Source organism: Vombatus ursinus, unplaced genomic scaffold (genome assembly GCF_900497805.2).
Source record: "Vombatus ursinus unplaced genomic scaffold, bare-nosed wombat genome assembly UNPS02014859.1, whole genome shotgun sequence".
Lineage (NCBI taxonomy): Eukaryota > Metazoa > Chordata > Mammalia > Diprotodontia > Vombatidae > Vombatus > Vombatus ursinus.
The window spans coordinates 2,912,502-2,928,672 of NW_020954637.1; the positions used below are offsets into that span (position 1 = coordinate 2,912,502).

Consider the following 16,171-nt stretch of genomic DNA (forward strand, 5'->3'; position numbering starts at 1 on the left):
GAATACAGGGAAGTATGAGAAGACTTATATGAACTGAGGCAAAGTGAAGTTAGCAGAACCAGGAAAGCAATAGACATAAACAAAGAATCAGTGAGTATTTAGTAAGCGCCTACAAAATGCTTGGCACCAGGGACACAAAAACAAAGAATATAACAATCCTTCTCTTAAGGAGCTTACACATTCAACAAAATCAAAACTGAACTCTACATAATCATAACAACCAAGTTTGACCCAGAAGAAGAGCTGTGAGAATATCCCTTTTCTTCTTCTTCTTCTTCTTTTTTTTTTTTTTTTAAGGAGAGGAAAAGGCTATATATACTATTGGACTTGACTGATGTGTTGATGGGTTTGACTGAATTTTTTTTTTTCTCTTTATTTTTTATTTTCTGTTATAGGGAATGGCTTTCAAGGCAGGGGAGGGGAAAGACTATATTTGGAAATGAAGATGATGTAAAAACAAAAAATCAATAAAATTATTTTTTAAAAAGAACACAGAATGTTAGAGTTGACAAGATCCTACAACACAGAATACTAGAACTAGAATTCAATTGGATTAACCAAATTAAGCAATTGTGTGCTCTGTGTAGGTGATACAAAGACAAGAAACTAATACAATCCCTGTTCTCAGCATCCTCACATTCATTCTACTAAGTGGATCCCTGGAGGTAATCTAGTCCCATTTCACAGAATAGCAAACAGAGGGCCATGAGGTAAAATACTAAGTCACATGGTTCATTTATAGCAGCACCTTGGACCTCAAGCCTGTTGCCGCTTCCCTTGGGGAGGCCTCTGGAGTCTGCAGAACCTCTGTTAACCAAATAGCCCCTCCACTGAGCAGTGCAAGGAAACCTGGTTTAAATTCTGGCCCTGCCACTGACAATTTGGGTCATCACCACTGAGTCATTTCCCTCTTTGGGTCTCACTGAGGGTGTTATACTAGATAATTCCCAACTTCTCTTCTTGCTCTAAATATCACAATTCACTAGCCCTCCACTGGCTTTCAGAAAGAGAAGGACCAGGAACATGGCAGCAGTCCCCTCTGTGAGTGGACAACGTGAGTGCCCTGCTGTGGCTGCAGGAAAGTCCCTAAATCTGGACAATGAGGCCCTGAAGTTACTCCCCTAACTCCTCCAGGAAGACACATATAGAAAATCCCGGATCCATTGGCCAGTCACAGAACTGTTCAGAACCCCCAGATGGGCTCCGAACCTCACTAGTGAGAAGTGGGGCACTATAATGGAAAACACCAGAGAAAGAGTCGGAAGTCCCAGGCTTGAGCTCTTCCTGGGCCATTCTCCTGGCTGTGTGATCTTGGGTAAACGGCTTTCTCATCCTCAGTTTTGTCATCTGTAAAATGAGCACAATCATATCCCTACTGCCTATCTTACAGGGCCATCAGGAGGAAAACATTGTGCAAACCTTAAACATGCTACAGAAATTTGTGTTATTATTTTAATTATTATTATTGACATGGGGGCGGGCTCTCTCATGTCTGAGACTGGCACGGAGCCAGAAGAGTGAAGTCAATTCCACTTAATATATATTTGTAAATTCCCTATACTGTCTGGAGGATTGTGCTAGGCCCTGGGGGAGGTGTAAAGTCGAGAGGAGTCCCTGACCTCATGAAGCTTCCAGTCTAGTAGAGTGTGAACACTTTTAATGCCTCCCTTGACTTACAGTCTCAGCTTCTTGATGTAGAAGTCCTGGAGAAGAGGGTCTTGGCCTTATGCTCTTGGTGCACCCTCATAGAAGAGCAGAATCTCAGGACTGGAAAAGCCCTCAGAGGTCACCTCGTCCAAGCTGTCCCTTCACTAGAGTCCTCTCTGCAATATCCCAGGCAAGTGGCTGTCCAGCTTTGCAGGAAGTCCTCCAAGGAGAAGGGCCTCACCGGCTCCCAAGGCAGCCCACGGCCCTTTTGTCTAGAGTTCACTGGAAGGACATTGTTCTTACCATCAAGTCAAAACCTGCCTCTCTGTACCTTCTGCCTTTAGTGCTAATTCTGCCTCCTGTAGACAAGGAGTAGGAAGCTATTTTTTTCTTTTACAAACAGCCCTTCAAACACTTGGGGCAGCTTGGTGGCACAGTAGATAAAGTGCTGGGCCTGGAGAGTCTGGAAGACCTGAGTTCAAAATAAAGCCTTAGCCACTGACTAGCTGTGTGACTTTGAGCAAGTCACTTCACTCTGTTTGCCTCAGTTTCCTCATCTGTAAAATAAACTGGAGAAGGAAACGGCAAGCCACTCCAGTATCTTTGCCAAGAAAACCTCAAATGGAGTCACGGACATGACCAAGTGGACGACAACAGCCGTCAAGTAGCTGAAGACAATCCTCGTGTCCACCCGCTAAGTCTTCCCTGCCATGGGCGGAACATCCCCAGTTTCTTCCATCATCCTTGCATGTCATGGATTCAAGGCCTTTCAAGGCCCTGGTCACCCTCCTGTGGAAACTAAAGCTTAACACTGTCCATCCTAAACCGTGGTGCCCTGAACTGATCACAATTCTCCAGCTGTCTGAACAGGGAAGCCGGCAGGGAGCTGCTCCCCCTCCCCCACTTAGTCTTCAAGTAGCCAACAGTCAAATGAGGTTTTCCTGGCTGTCAAGTCATACTGTTAGCTCATATGGAGTTGATGGTCCATCCAGAGGCTCAGATCTTTTTCAGACAAAAGATCGCCTCTCCATATCCCCTCCCCAAAACTGAGCATGTCATAGATGTTTACTACATAGCTGCCAGACGATTAACTTTATCATCTTTAACATCCTCTGATTCGTATTTGAGATCTTTTCTCCCCAACCAGATTATAAACTCCTTTAGGACAGGTAAAGAGGACGCTGAGGCCCGTGTAAGGGAACTGACTTGTCCAAGGTCATACAGCTAATTGGTAGCAGACCCAGAACTGGATTCCAGGTCTTGAGGCAGTGTGGCACAGTGGGGAAGGCACTGGAGTTATAGTCAGAGAACCTGAGTTTAAACCCTGGTGTGTGGCTTTGGGTAAGTCAATCTCTCTGGGTCTCAGTTTCCTTATCTGCCAAATGAGGGAGTTGAACGCTATAGACTTTGAGCACTAAATCTATGCTTTCAAGACCCTGATATCTAATCCAATGCTGGAAGTGTCCTTTGACCGTCCCTGGGATGTCGGGTCCAGAACTAGAATGTTGCCTCCATGTCATCCACCTCATTCTTTTTTTTAGAATCATAAAATTTTAGTAGGATCTTAATGAACATATGTTGATTTATTCCCTGAAATTCATGCTTGGTGAAGGATTTGGACTGGATGACCTTAAAGGTCCCTCCCACCAAGATTCCATTTGTGACATTCTCTAAGGTCATTACTAGATCTGACATTCCATGTCCCAAGGCCCCTCCCATCTCCAACATTCTGTATCCTCAGGTCTCTCCTAGCTCCAATATTCTGAATTCTAAGGGCCCTCCCAACTCTGACATTCTGTGTTCTAAGGTCCTTCTTGGCTCTGACATTCTATGTTCTAAGGGCCCTCTCAGCTCTGCCATTCTACATCCCTGGGCCTCTCCCAGCTCATATATTTTATCATTCCTTCAGAAGTTGTTATTTTTATATACCTGTCACGGAAACCTGGAAATTTCCCCCTTTGAATCCCAATAGCTAAGGGATTATAAGTGCTCAGCTGATGCCCATATGGTTATAACATGTCAGGGTCAGATTAATCTGAGCAATGAAAATAAAATAATCTTTAATAACAATACTAATCGCCAGCCCTGGGGGATGTGAGGGATCTGGATGCTGAGGTCGGGGACTAATCGACAGAGACAGATGGTATTGCTCTGGGCCAATGCCAGGCTAGCCCCGTCTGAGGAAAGGCTGGGCTGGGGAATACGTGTGGGCTGTGGGGCCTTCTGGCAGAGGGCCAGCTGGGGGGCTCTCCCCAGCAGAGTGTACTCCCACCCCCCCACCCCCTTCCTGGCACACAGCCATCTCCCATTCTCTCCCGGCCCCAGACCTGCTGGTCGCACCAGCAGCTGCTTAGAGACCAGGCCCCCCTCTGTTCTCCTATTCAAACAGCATTAGATTTGACAAATAAGGTGTCCGGCTGTGGACGGCCAAAGGAAATTAATTCTAAATCAGATTTTAAACACAGTCAGGAAGGCCAAAGAACTCGTCTTTCATTCCCTCTCCCCGCTCCAAACCCGCTCAGAAATGAGTCTTTGATATTTATAGAAAGATGATTAGGGCCACGGAGGGTGATTTATATCTTCCGTCTGGGTGACAGGAGGGAAAGGAAGCTGGGTTCCAGGTTGGGGACACTACTTGCTTACCTGGCACCTCTCCCAGAATTCTCCCCCTCTTAGAGTAGAGGGGGAGGGGGCAGGGGCAGGGAGAAGGACGTGTCACTCGATCCCAGGACCAGCAGAAAGCGCCCTGACTGGGAGGCAGGACATCCAGATCCCTTCTGCTGGGTGACCTCAGCCAGATCACCCAACATCTCTGGGCCTCTCGGGCCTCCTAAGTAGGCTGGACCGCTTCCAGCTCAAAGTCTAGCTCGATTCATGCCCTTAGGTGGTCTGTTTAAGGCCTCTGGGCCTTGGCTGACCACGAGGCAGCTTCCTAGGTGGCTCTGGTTAAAAGCTGGTTCTGTACCTGTCATGCTACTCAAATGAATGAGGTCAGAGATGCTAGCCTTGGCAGGGTAAGGCAGACCATGCTAGAGTCCAAGGAAAGAGAAGACTGACACCAAGGGAGGGAAGGGACATGGCCACGGTCACACCGGAAGTGAGTAACAGAACCAGGGTCTGAGTGAAGCTGGACCCGGGGCTCTCTAGGTCTTTCTCTTTGCCATCCTTCAGGGAGGCCAACAAGCTCGGGAGCAGGTGGCTTGGGAACCAGGGTTAGGGAGAGAGGACTCCTGGTGATGGCCGAGTGGGGCCTTCTGCCTGCTCCCTCCCCATCTCTTCCTCGCCTTTTCTTTCTGTGCCTCTGCTCTAGGGGAAGGGTGGAGGGCAGCTGAAGGAGGCTTCCTCCAGGGGGCTCGGGAAACGGAACAGGCTTCTGGCTGCTCAAACAGCGATAACAGGCCTGGCGGGCATTGGAGCTAACTTTCCCTGGGAGGCTCTGCTTCTCCCGGATCTGTTTGCTTGGAACAGAGTTACCAAGGGAGGGGGGAGCCACCTAGGGGGCAGACAGGAGCGGGGTGTCGAGGAGACTGGCAGGGAAGGGTACCAGAGAAGGGCAGTGGCTAGCATCAGCAAATGGAGGGCTGGGAAAAGACTTTAGTGGCCATTTAGTTCACTGTCTCCCCCATTCTACAGAGAGAGAGAGAGAGAGAGAGAGAGAAAGAGACAGACAGAGACAAAGAGAGACAGAGACAGACAGAGAGATAGAGGGAGATTAGATAGATAGATAGGCCGAGATCGCCAGAGTTCCCGTGGCGACTCAGGATGTACGGAATCCCACAGGTACCTGGGTTTATTCCCTGAAAGGGGTAATTCCACTGTACTCATCCACATGGGGCTTCCTGTCTGTGTATCTCCCCTGTCCCACCCAAAAGTCTGCCTGGTTTTACTCTGTGTAGTCACTTCTGGTGTGTTCTCTTCAGATGTATCATAGGTACACTCACAGGTATGGTTGGACACACACACACACACACACACACACACACACACACACAGCCTAGATTTACTTCCTCCACTAGCCACAGCACTTTCCTCACATCCATTGGAACCCCCCAGAGTCCTTACTGGTGAGGGGACCTTGGCCTGTTCTTTTGCCCCTCCTCCAGTCAATTCCAGCTTCTCAAGGGGTGGGAGGGGGGCTGGCTGTCTCTTGGTTACCAAGAAGTGGTACTGTCCTAGATGGAAAACTTGGGCATCCTGTAGAATGTAAGCTCCTTGAGCAAAGGGACTGATCCACTGGTGTCTTTGTACCTGTCATTCCTCTCAGAGGGTCTTAGACATGAGATTTAGTGCTGACTCCATGTTTGTTGAATTGGTGTGGGAGGAGTCAGGGCAGCTGCCATAGACCCTTCAGGATGACCCCTGCCTGCAAGGGCCCAGCTCTCTGACTTCCTTCCCAAGGCTACCGTGGGGCAAGGGCTGTGTATACCTTAGGATAAGAGTGCCTTTCTCTACAAGGTATCTCTGTATTTGATTTGTGCATGTTTTTGTAACAGGCAGCATGGAGAAGGTGATGGTAGAACAACAGAGTGAGTAGAGAGCCATCCTCAAAGCCAAGAAGACTTGGGTTCAAACCCTACCTCTAGCACCTACGGGTTACGTGACCCTGGGCAAATAACTCATGGTCTCTGAGGCTATAAATTGTCCACCTGCCTTGGGAAAAAGAGTTTTCTCACTTTGGAGTTCCCTAAATCAATGAAATCACAGGTATGTCCCCACCTCTTGTATATACTACCGATATATGTCCATGTGGTCTCCCCTATTGGAATGTAAGCTCCTTGAAGGCAGGGCCTGTTTCATGTTTGGCTTTGTATCCCCAGTACCTAGCACAGGAGGGCACATAGTAGGTGCTTAATAAATTCTTGAGGAGTAATTGTTTGGAGAGTGTGCCGGGTTTGTAATCAAAAGGACCAGGTTTGAATTTCAGCTGTTGCAATACCTGTGTGACCCTAGGGCCAATTACTTCCCTTCTCTGGGCCTCAGTTTCCTCCTCTGTAAAATGAGTATTAAACTAGAATCTAAGGTCTGCGATCTACCACAGAAGTGTGAAGCGTAGCCACTCACCCACGCAGGCGTCTTGGAGCTCCTCATAGCCGGCGCTGCACACACACTTCCCAATGGGCACCAGCCACTCCCCCTCGGCGCTGCAGTACATCTTGGGCGTGTCCCGTTCTTCGGAGTGCCCGACACACTCCCCTCGAACCTCCACCAGGGACGAAGAGTCCGCCCCCGTCACTGCCTCCGAGAAGGCAGCCAGGTTGCGCACCATGGCTGGGCATTTCTTGTAGTAAACTCGCAGGGAGAGGATTGCGATGCAAGCCCCGATGTCCTGGAAAGCCAGGTAAAAGCCTCGCTTGCTCAGCGGCCCCACGCCACGCACCTCCGTGTTGAGCTTGAGGCGCCGGACACCCAGGTCGGCCCCGGTGAAGCTCTCGTCCGCAGCAATGGTGTCGATTTTCACAAACTGACTCTCCTGGGTGCTGGTGCCCAGGTCGCGGTCAGATTCCAGGTAGTAAAGGTTGAAGGTCTCCTTGCAGGTGCCCAGCACGCCTGGCATGCTGTTACAATCTCGCAGGGTGAACTTGATCTCGGCATATACCCGGCGGGCCCCATCCCTCGGCACCCAGCTCGTCCGAAGCCAGTTATTCTGGTTGGGACTCATGACGTTGCACACCTGGTACGTGTGGATGGGGCTAAAGAATTCGTCCACTTCATTGATGGAATCCCACTGCAGGGAGAGGACCAATGATCAGGGGGAGACGTGAGGGATGCTCTGTTAGTGTGTCAGCCAGAACTCTGGGGCACTCGCTATGTTCAAGTTTTTGTACAAACAGAAAGCAATTCAACTCAAGTATTGATTGCACCACCTTCTGTGCCTAGCCTTGGACTCAGTGCTGGGAGAGACACAAAGAACAAGAAACTTGTCCTTACCCTAAGCGGCTGACAGTCTAGTAGGGGAAAGGAGAGCTGGGGTTGTACCCAAATAATTATAATAGAAGAAAAAATGGGGATAGATGCTATAGAAAAGTGTTAGATGATGTTTCAGGTTCTTTTTACCTTTCTACCTCTGATATGTTCTGTTCTAAGGGCCCTCCCTTCCCAGCTCTGACACTCTGGGTTCCAAGCTCACCCCAGCTCTGACACTCTGTGTTCTAAGGTCCCTCCCAGTGCTGACATCCTATATTCTAAGGTTCCTCCCAGCTCTGACATTCTGTGTTCTAAAATCTCTCCCAGCTCTGACATTCTGTGTTCTAAGGCCCCTCCCAGCTCTGACATCCTGTGTCCTGAGGGCCCTCCCAGCTCTGATATTCTCTGTTCAGCTCTCAATCTCTAAGGCTCCCTAACACTCTAACTTGAGGCTTTTACAGAGGAGCCATTTTTGAATTTCCAGGCTGCAGGGGCTGAGGCTGCTTTTCCAACTAAGCTCTTTCAGGATGCTGAACTTGTCATTTCTGGCCTCTGAAGTGAATTGAAATGATGCACAGGGGAACAGTGAGCATAACTGGGGTTCGAGGGGCAGAGCTGCTGCAAACACCAACCCCATCCTTTCCTGTCCCTGAGCGTGACCCTTCTGGACAGCACCAGTGGCTGAGGAGGGGTCAGATAGGGAGTCCCAGTCCTTACACCTGACCCAGGGAGAAAAACCGTCTGCCCCCAAGCCAGGTTGATGTGGTATGGGGCGCCTGCTCTCCTCTGGTCCCTGCATTCCCAGGCTGTAATGCTTTGAGGGGATAACTGCCTGGGCACAATGTTGGCATTGGTGGGGCAGGCTGATGCATGCCTCGGTGCTGACAGAGCTGATTAATTTTTCTGGATCTCTGGCAGGAGGCAGACAGGAAACAGCTGGCCTGTTATTTGGTACTCAATTAACTGTGATAATGGCTTTAACCCCAGAGGTACCAGGGAGAGCCCCAAAGACAGACTCACGGAACTTCAGAGTCAGAAGGGACTTTAGAATGTTCAGTGTTAGAACTTGAAGGGACCTCGGAGACAATGGAATGTCAGCAAGTGGAATGCTAGAGCCTTAGAACAGATGTTAGAAGATGGGGAGACTTGCATTCAAATCCTGCCTCAGATATTAACTAGCTGTGTGACCTTGGGTAAGTCCATTAACCTCTCTGGTCCTCAGATTCCTCATCAGTAAAATGGGAATAACAATATCGCCTACCTTAGAGGTTTGTTGTGAGAACTAAATTTAATACTTGCAAAAGACTTAGCAAACCTTCAAGCACTATATGAATTCTAGCAATTATCATCATCATCATCATCATCATCATCATCACTATAATCATCATCATTGGAAATAGAAGGGCCCTTAGAACACTGGATGTCAGGGCTGGGAGGGGCCTTAGAATACAGAATGTCAGAACTGGGGAGAGTTGGAAGAAATCTTAGAACAGAGAATGTTAGAGATGTAAGGGATCTTAAAACCCAGGATGTCAGAAATGAGAGAGTCCTTAGATCATGGAATATCAGAGCTGGGAGGGCTCTTAGAACACAGAATGTCAGGGGCAGCTAGGTGGTACAGTGGATCGAACACTGGCCCTGAAGTCAGGAGGACCTGAATTCAAATCTGACCTCAGACCAAACACTTGACACTTACGAGCTGCATGACCCTGGGCAAGTCACTTAACCCCAATTGCCTAAAAAGAAGAACACAGAATGTCAGAGCTGGGGTGAGCTTGGAACCTAGAATGGCAGAGCTGGGAGGGCCCTTAGAACACAGAATGGCAGAGGTGGGAGGGCCCTTAGAACACGGAATGTCAGATCTTTGGGATCATCTAGACATGTGCTCTCCTACTGCTGATCTTTCCTAATACTCTTGTCGGGCCTGTGTCTCATCTTCTCCCACAGACAGCAGGCTCTTTCAGGGCAAAAACTTGATCTCATCTTCACATCTCCCTCAGTAGCCAGCCCAGGTTCCTTGAACACAAATTCGGAATAAATATTTACTGAAATGTGGAGAAGGCACTCTCGAAAGCTTTTGAAATAATCCAGGTGAGAGCTAATGAGGGCCTACACTGGCTTAGTGCTGGGGGAAGGAGGGTGATGGAAAAAGAAAGCTCTGGGGGAGGCAGGACCCCATAGGCTGAGGAGGAAGGGGATATAGTAGGAGGGACAAGAATCAAAGGGGACTCCATCTTCCAGTCCAGGGTGACTGAGAATGTCCACACTTTTAATAGAAACTGGCCAGTCAGGAAAAGTAGCTAATTTGTGGGCAGCAGTCCCTTGGAGCTTGGGGCTTGCTGCCTTTGGGGCGCTGGAAGGACAGCTGGGTGGCACTGTCCTGGCAGGCAACAAGACAGCTGGAGCTTCAGCCCTAAAACAAAGTGGGAACCAACCACACAGAGCTAAGAAATGAAGCTATGGGGGTGACTGAGAGTGCCCAGGGACAAGTTGAGGACAAAACCGGCTATGAAGCAAGATGGAGTAATGGAGAGGACCCTGAGGGACTGAGTTCAAATCTTGGTTCTGCTATTGACTCCCTGTGTGACACCAAGCAAATTACTGAACCCATCTTGGCCTTAGCTGCCTTCTCTAATGTGATCACTTCATTTTACAAGGGAGGAAACTGAGGAAAGGAAATACCTTGCCTCAAATCCCACACAGTAAGAAAGCATCATGTCTGGGGGTAGAACCCAGATCTTACTGACCTTGAGGCCAGGTCTTTATCCAATACTGTGATCATTATTATTATTATTATCATCATTATTATTAGTGTGATATTGGGGTGGGTAGGAAGTAGGCTACAACCCCATTTCCCAGCCACAGCCCTTGGGCTCCCTCCTTCAGAGAGAGAGTGCCAGATGCCTATGACCTCCTGGGGACCAAGATGACAGGAAGGGCCCATCCTCTGCCCACCCACCCAACTATGAGTCAACAACCAGCCCTCATCACTTACCCCATGTGCTGGGTATGTGAGCCAGCCCCAGTCCCCGTGGATGGTCGACGTGTCCAGCAAGTTTACTGCAAAACAGGAAAGAAGAGCCCTTCCAAACCCATCTGATTCCCCAGGGTCCTAATTATGGCCATCACTGCACTGTGTCATCATCTTTGGCTTTTCCCTTTTCTTTTTCTCATTCTCTTAGTCCAAATCCATTGACTCTTTCGTCATATTTCTATCCCCATAGTCACGACCTGAGTTTGGGCCTCTCACCTGAGCTGCTGCAATAATCTCTTTCCTGGTCTCCTTGCCTCCAGTCTCTTCTCTCTAACTCCCATCCTCCACCCATTTGCTACAAGAATCTCCCTTTACAACAGGTATGATAAAGGCCTCATTTCTAATCTGACATTCCGTGTTCTAAGGGCCCTCCCACCTCTGCCATTCTGTGTTCTAAGGGCCCTCCCAGCTCTGCCATTCTGGGTTCCAAGCTCACCCCAGCTCTGACATTCTGTGTTCTTTTTTTTAGGCAATTGGGGTTAAGTGACTTGCCCAGGGTCATGCAGCTAGTAAGTGTGGAGTTGTGCTGCCCACAAATTAGCTGCTTTTCCTGACTGGCCAGTTTCTATTAAAAGTGTTGACATTCTCAGTCACCCGGGACTGGAAGATGGAGTCCCCTTTGATTCTTGTCCCTCCTACTATACCCCCTTCCTCCTCAGCCTACGGGGTCTCAATTCCACCAACAATGCATTACTGTTCTAATTTTCCCACATCTTCTCCAACATTTATCATTTTCCTTTTCTGTCAGATTAGCCAATCTTATAAGGGTGAGGTGGTACCTCAGAGTTGTTTTAATTTTCATTTCTTTAATCAATAGTGGTTTAGAGCATTTTTTATATGACTATAGATAGCTTTAATTTCTTCATCTGAAAACTGCCTGTTCATATCCTTTGACCATTTATCAATTGGGGAATGACTTGATTTTTATAAATTTGACTCAGTTCTCTATATATTTTAGAAATGAGACCTTTATCAGAAACACTGGCTGTAAAAATTGTTTCCCAGCTTTCTGCTTTCCTTCTAATCTAGGTTGCATTGGTTTTGTTTGTGCAAAAACTTTTCAATTTAATGTAATCAAAATTATCTGTTTTGTGTTTCATAATGTTATCTAGCTCTTGTTTGGTCATAAATTCTTCCCTTCTCCATAGATATGACAAGTAAACTATTCCTTGCTCTCCTAATTTGCTTATGGCATCACTCTTTATGTCTAAATCATGTACCCATTTTGACCTTATCTTGGTATATAGTGTAAGATGTTGGTCTAAGCCTAGTTTCTGCCACACTATTTTCCAGTTTTCCCAGCAGTTTTTGTCAAAGAGTGAGTTCTTATCACAGAAGCTGGAGTCTTTGGGTTTATCAAACAGTAGATCACTGTAGACATTTACTACTGTGTCTTATGTACTTAACCCAGGGATGGGGAACCTGCAGCCTCGAGGCCACATGTGGCCCTCTAGGTCCTCAAGTGTGGCCCTTTGACTGAATCCAAACTTCATAGAATTGTGGATCTAGAGGGCCACATGTGGCCTTGAAGCTCTACCCACTGATACACCATTCTGTTTCCTACCCAGTACCAAATAGTTTTGATGATTGCTGCTTTATAATATACTTTTAGATCTGGTACGGCTAGGGCACCTTCCTTGACATTTTTTTCCACAAATTCCCTTGATATTCTCGACCATTTATTCTTCCAGATGAATTTTGTTATTGTTTTTTCTAGCTCCATAAAATAATTTTTGGGTAGTTTGATTGCTATGGAATTGAATAAGTAAATCAATTTAGGTAGAATCATCATTTTTATTATATTAGCTCAACCTGCCCATGAGCAATTGCTATTTTTCCAATTGTTTAGATCTGATTTTATTTATGTGAAAAATGTTTTGTAATTATGTTCATATAGTTCCTGGGTTTGTCTTGGCAGGTAGACTCCCAAATATTGTCTACAGTTATTTTAAATAGAATTTCTCTTTCTATCTCTTGTTGCTGGGTTTTGCTAGTATCATATGGAAATGCCGGTGATTTATGTGGGTTTATTTTATATCCTGCAACTTTGCTAAAGTTGTTAATTATTTCAAGTAGTTTTTACTTGATTCTCTAGGATTCTCTAAGTATACCATAATATCATCGGCAAAGAGTGATATTTTTGCTTCCTCATTGCCTATTCTAATTCCTTCAATTTCTTTTTCTTCTCTTATTGTTAAAGCTAACATTTCTAGTATAATATTGAAGAACAGTGGTGACCATGGGCATCCTTGTTTCACTCTTAATCTTATCGGGAAAGCTTCTAGCTTATCCCCATGACATGTAATGCTTGCTGATAGTTTTACATAGATTATATTTATCATTTTAAGGAAAACTCCATTCATTCCTATGCTCTCTAGTGTTTTTAATAGGAATGGGTACTATATTTAGTCAAAAGCTTTTTCTGCATTTATTGAGAAAATCACATGATTTCTGTTGGTTTTGTTATACTGATAATTTTCTTAATATTGAACCAGCCCTGCATTCTTGGTCTAAATCCCACCTGGGCAAAGTGTATTGCTACCTATTTTCTAAGGCCCTGCTCAAAGACCACCTGCTTCAGAAGGCCTTCACTTCTCATGCCATCTCCATCGTCTGCGCCCCTTCAATGCTGGTTGTCTTTGCCATTGCTGTGTCCCTTACCACATGCTACCCTCTGCTCTAGTTATCTGGGCACATCTCTTCTCTTCCCTGAAAGTCCAAGAGCTCCTTTCAGACAATGCCTGTGTCTTATTCTTCCTTCCATCTTCCTGGAAATCCCACCATATTTCTCTCCAAATTTCCAGGTCACAGTCTTTCCTTTGCTTTACCAAGAAAAGGGTCTGAGACATTCTCCTTTTGTCTCCATCATGAAGACTTTCACATTTCCCCCAGGCATTCTGGGAAGATCCCTGGCACTGGCTGTGCTTTGTACCTAGCAGGCACTCAAGAAATATTTGTTGAATTAATGAATTAATATACTGGGCACCCACTGAGGACAAAGGACCAGATTAATAATACAAATGGTTGACATTTATTGTAGGAATTTATGGTTTATAAGGGGGGACCTGTCCAGAGAGAGAACGGATGGACTCCTAGTGCAGACTGAAGCATTTTTTTTCATTTTCTTTATTTTTCTTGCTTTTTTTTGGCATTGTGGCTAATGTACAGATATGTTTTAGGTGACTTCATATGTATGATGGATATCATGTTTCTTGCCTTCTCAATGGGTAAAGGAGGTAGAGGGAGGGAGCAAATTTGGAACTGAAAATAAAAATTTTAAATTAATTAATTTTTAGTTTTCAACCTTCACTTCCATAAGCTTTTGAGTTTTAAATTTTCTCTCCCTCCCTCCCCATCTTCCTCCCCAAGACAATGTGCAATCTGATATAGGCTCTATACATACATTCCTATAAAACATATCTGAAAATATTTTTTTAAATTGAAATACAGTTTACAAGAGAGAAGAAACTCCTCCTTCCAGTACAGGTAGGCAACTTCTCTGCCACTTAAAGTCTTAGAGATGGCTAAAGAAGAGTTGAAGTACTTGTCCAAGACCACACAACTAGCACGTGTCTAAGGCAGAACCTGAACACAGGTCTAGATGGTTTCAAGGCCAGCTTTCTAGCCACTCTCCCACACTAGCTCTCATAGTTTATAAAGTGAAGTAGAATATAAGATCCCTGAGGTCAGAGGCCATCTCATCTTTGTTTCTGAATCCCCAGGGTTTGACACAATGTCTGATACGTTGTTGTTCAGTTGTGTCTGAATCTTTGGGATCCCATTTAGGGTTTTCTTGGCAAAGACAGTGGAGTGATTTGCCATTTCTTTCTCTAGCACACAGCTAGCAAGTGTCAGGGGTAGGATTTGAACTCAGAAAGATGTCTTCTGGACACCCAACCTGGCAATTTTTGTACCATGGCACCACCTAGTTGCCCTATCTGGCACCCAGGATGCCTTTAACAAATACAGATAGATAGATGATAGATAGATAGATAGATAGATAGATAGATAGATTGATAGAGGTGTGTATTTAAAAAAATTTAGTTCCATACATTAGGGTGATAGGTTTAGGGCTAGAAGTAATGTTAGAGATCATATAGGCCAGTACCTTCATTTTACATGTACCAGGGGACTGGCTCAAGAAAGGCCAGTCCTTGGCCATACGGACAGCACGCTCCTAAGGATGTGGCTTTCATTGGTCAGTTCCCTATTACATACTCATGAAGAAACAAAGGTGAGGAAAAGTGATACATGCAATGTCATGCAGCCAGCAAGTAGCACAGAGGGGATTTTAACCCAGGTCTTCTAGATCCAAATACTGCATTTTTTCCCATGTTTCTGGTCATTATTATCCTCATAAGATGCAGCTGGGTAGGTGAATGGTGCATGGGACTTGGAATCTGGGAGACCTGAGTTCAAACCCGACCTCAGAGACTTACTAGCCAGGAGACTCTGGGCCAGTCACTTAATTGCTGCCTGCCTCAGTTTCTTCTTCTGTAAAATAGTATAATGATAGCATCTGCCTCAGGGCTGTTGTGAGAATCATAGGAGGTGACATTGTAGTGTTTTGCAAGACAAAGCACTATATAAATGCTAGTGATGGTTATTATCTAATTTTGAAACTCAGAGCAATCCTGTGAGATTGGTCATGAAAGATTAGAATGGTCAGACCATGATACACTCAATGACATCCCATTTTACAGACAAGGACACTGAGGTTCGACATCGCAGTGTAGGCCAGTGATTTAAGCACAAGGAGTCAAAGAGCCTGGGCTTGAATTCCAACTGTGCCTTTATTAGCTGTGTGGCCTTGAGCAGGTCACTTCTTTTCTGTGAGCCTTGGTTTCTTTGTAAAATGAGAGGATTGGAGTAGACGACCCCTAAAGCCCTTTCCAGCTCTGATATTTTATGAATCTGTAAGAGGCTAGGAGACTTGACTCGAGCTCACCCAGCTAGTAACCAGTGCAAATGAGGCTAGAACCCAGATTTTTGTAGCACTGCTCAATTGCCTGAAGTCAGGGGGAATGTTTCTATATGTCCGGGCCTGGGGAGAGAAGGGTGGGCCATAGCGTGGTCTCCTCCCATCCTTCATGGCTCAGGAAAGGTTGACAGGTTGTGATTTATGGAGGGTTTTATTTAGTTCACTCACTTTCTGGCTCCTGACCTTTTCCAGGCTCAGCCACCTATTAGCCCTCACCTGACTGCTCTCCTCCCAGCTCTCTGCCCTTAACCACTCTCCTCACTCAACATGCTCCCTCTCAACTAGAGACAGCTTGGCAAGGTGCAGAGAACTAGACAGGGGAACCAGGAGACCTGCATTCTGGGTCCAGTTTGACCAATTAGTTAACTGTGTGATCTGGAGCAAACCGCCTCCCTTTTCTGGACCACTGTTGCCTCATCTGGAAAATGAAGGAGTTGGAGGTGATGACCTCTGAAATCCCTTCGGACTCTGACGTTTGACATTCTCAGATTCCTCTCTGATCTACTATTCTACATTCAGAGGGCCCTTCAAATTCTGATGTTCTATGTCCTAATTGCCCTCCCAGCTCTGACATTCAGTGTTCTAAGGGCCCTCCCAACTCTGAC

At 46.2% G+C, this 16,171-nt stretch overlaps 1 protein-coding gene across 2 annotated transcripts in view; it reads right to left on the bottom strand.

Moving 5' to 3' along the window:
* The window catches only part of EPHA8 (EPH receptor A8), a 45,420-nt gene that overhangs the window by 15,011 nt on the left and 14,238 nt on the right, over positions 1-16,171 (bottom strand). For both annotated transcript variants that reach the window (XM_027841487.1, XM_027841486.1), the window contains exons 2-3: positions 10,547-10,611; positions 6,709-7,372 (exon numbers count right to left, since the gene is read on the bottom strand). In XM_027841487.1, coding sequence (XP_027697288.1) covers positions 6,709-7,372; positions 10,547-10,611 — 729 coding nt within the window. The remainder of the gene's footprint in view (positions 1-6,708; positions 7,373-10,546; positions 10,612-16,171) is intronic.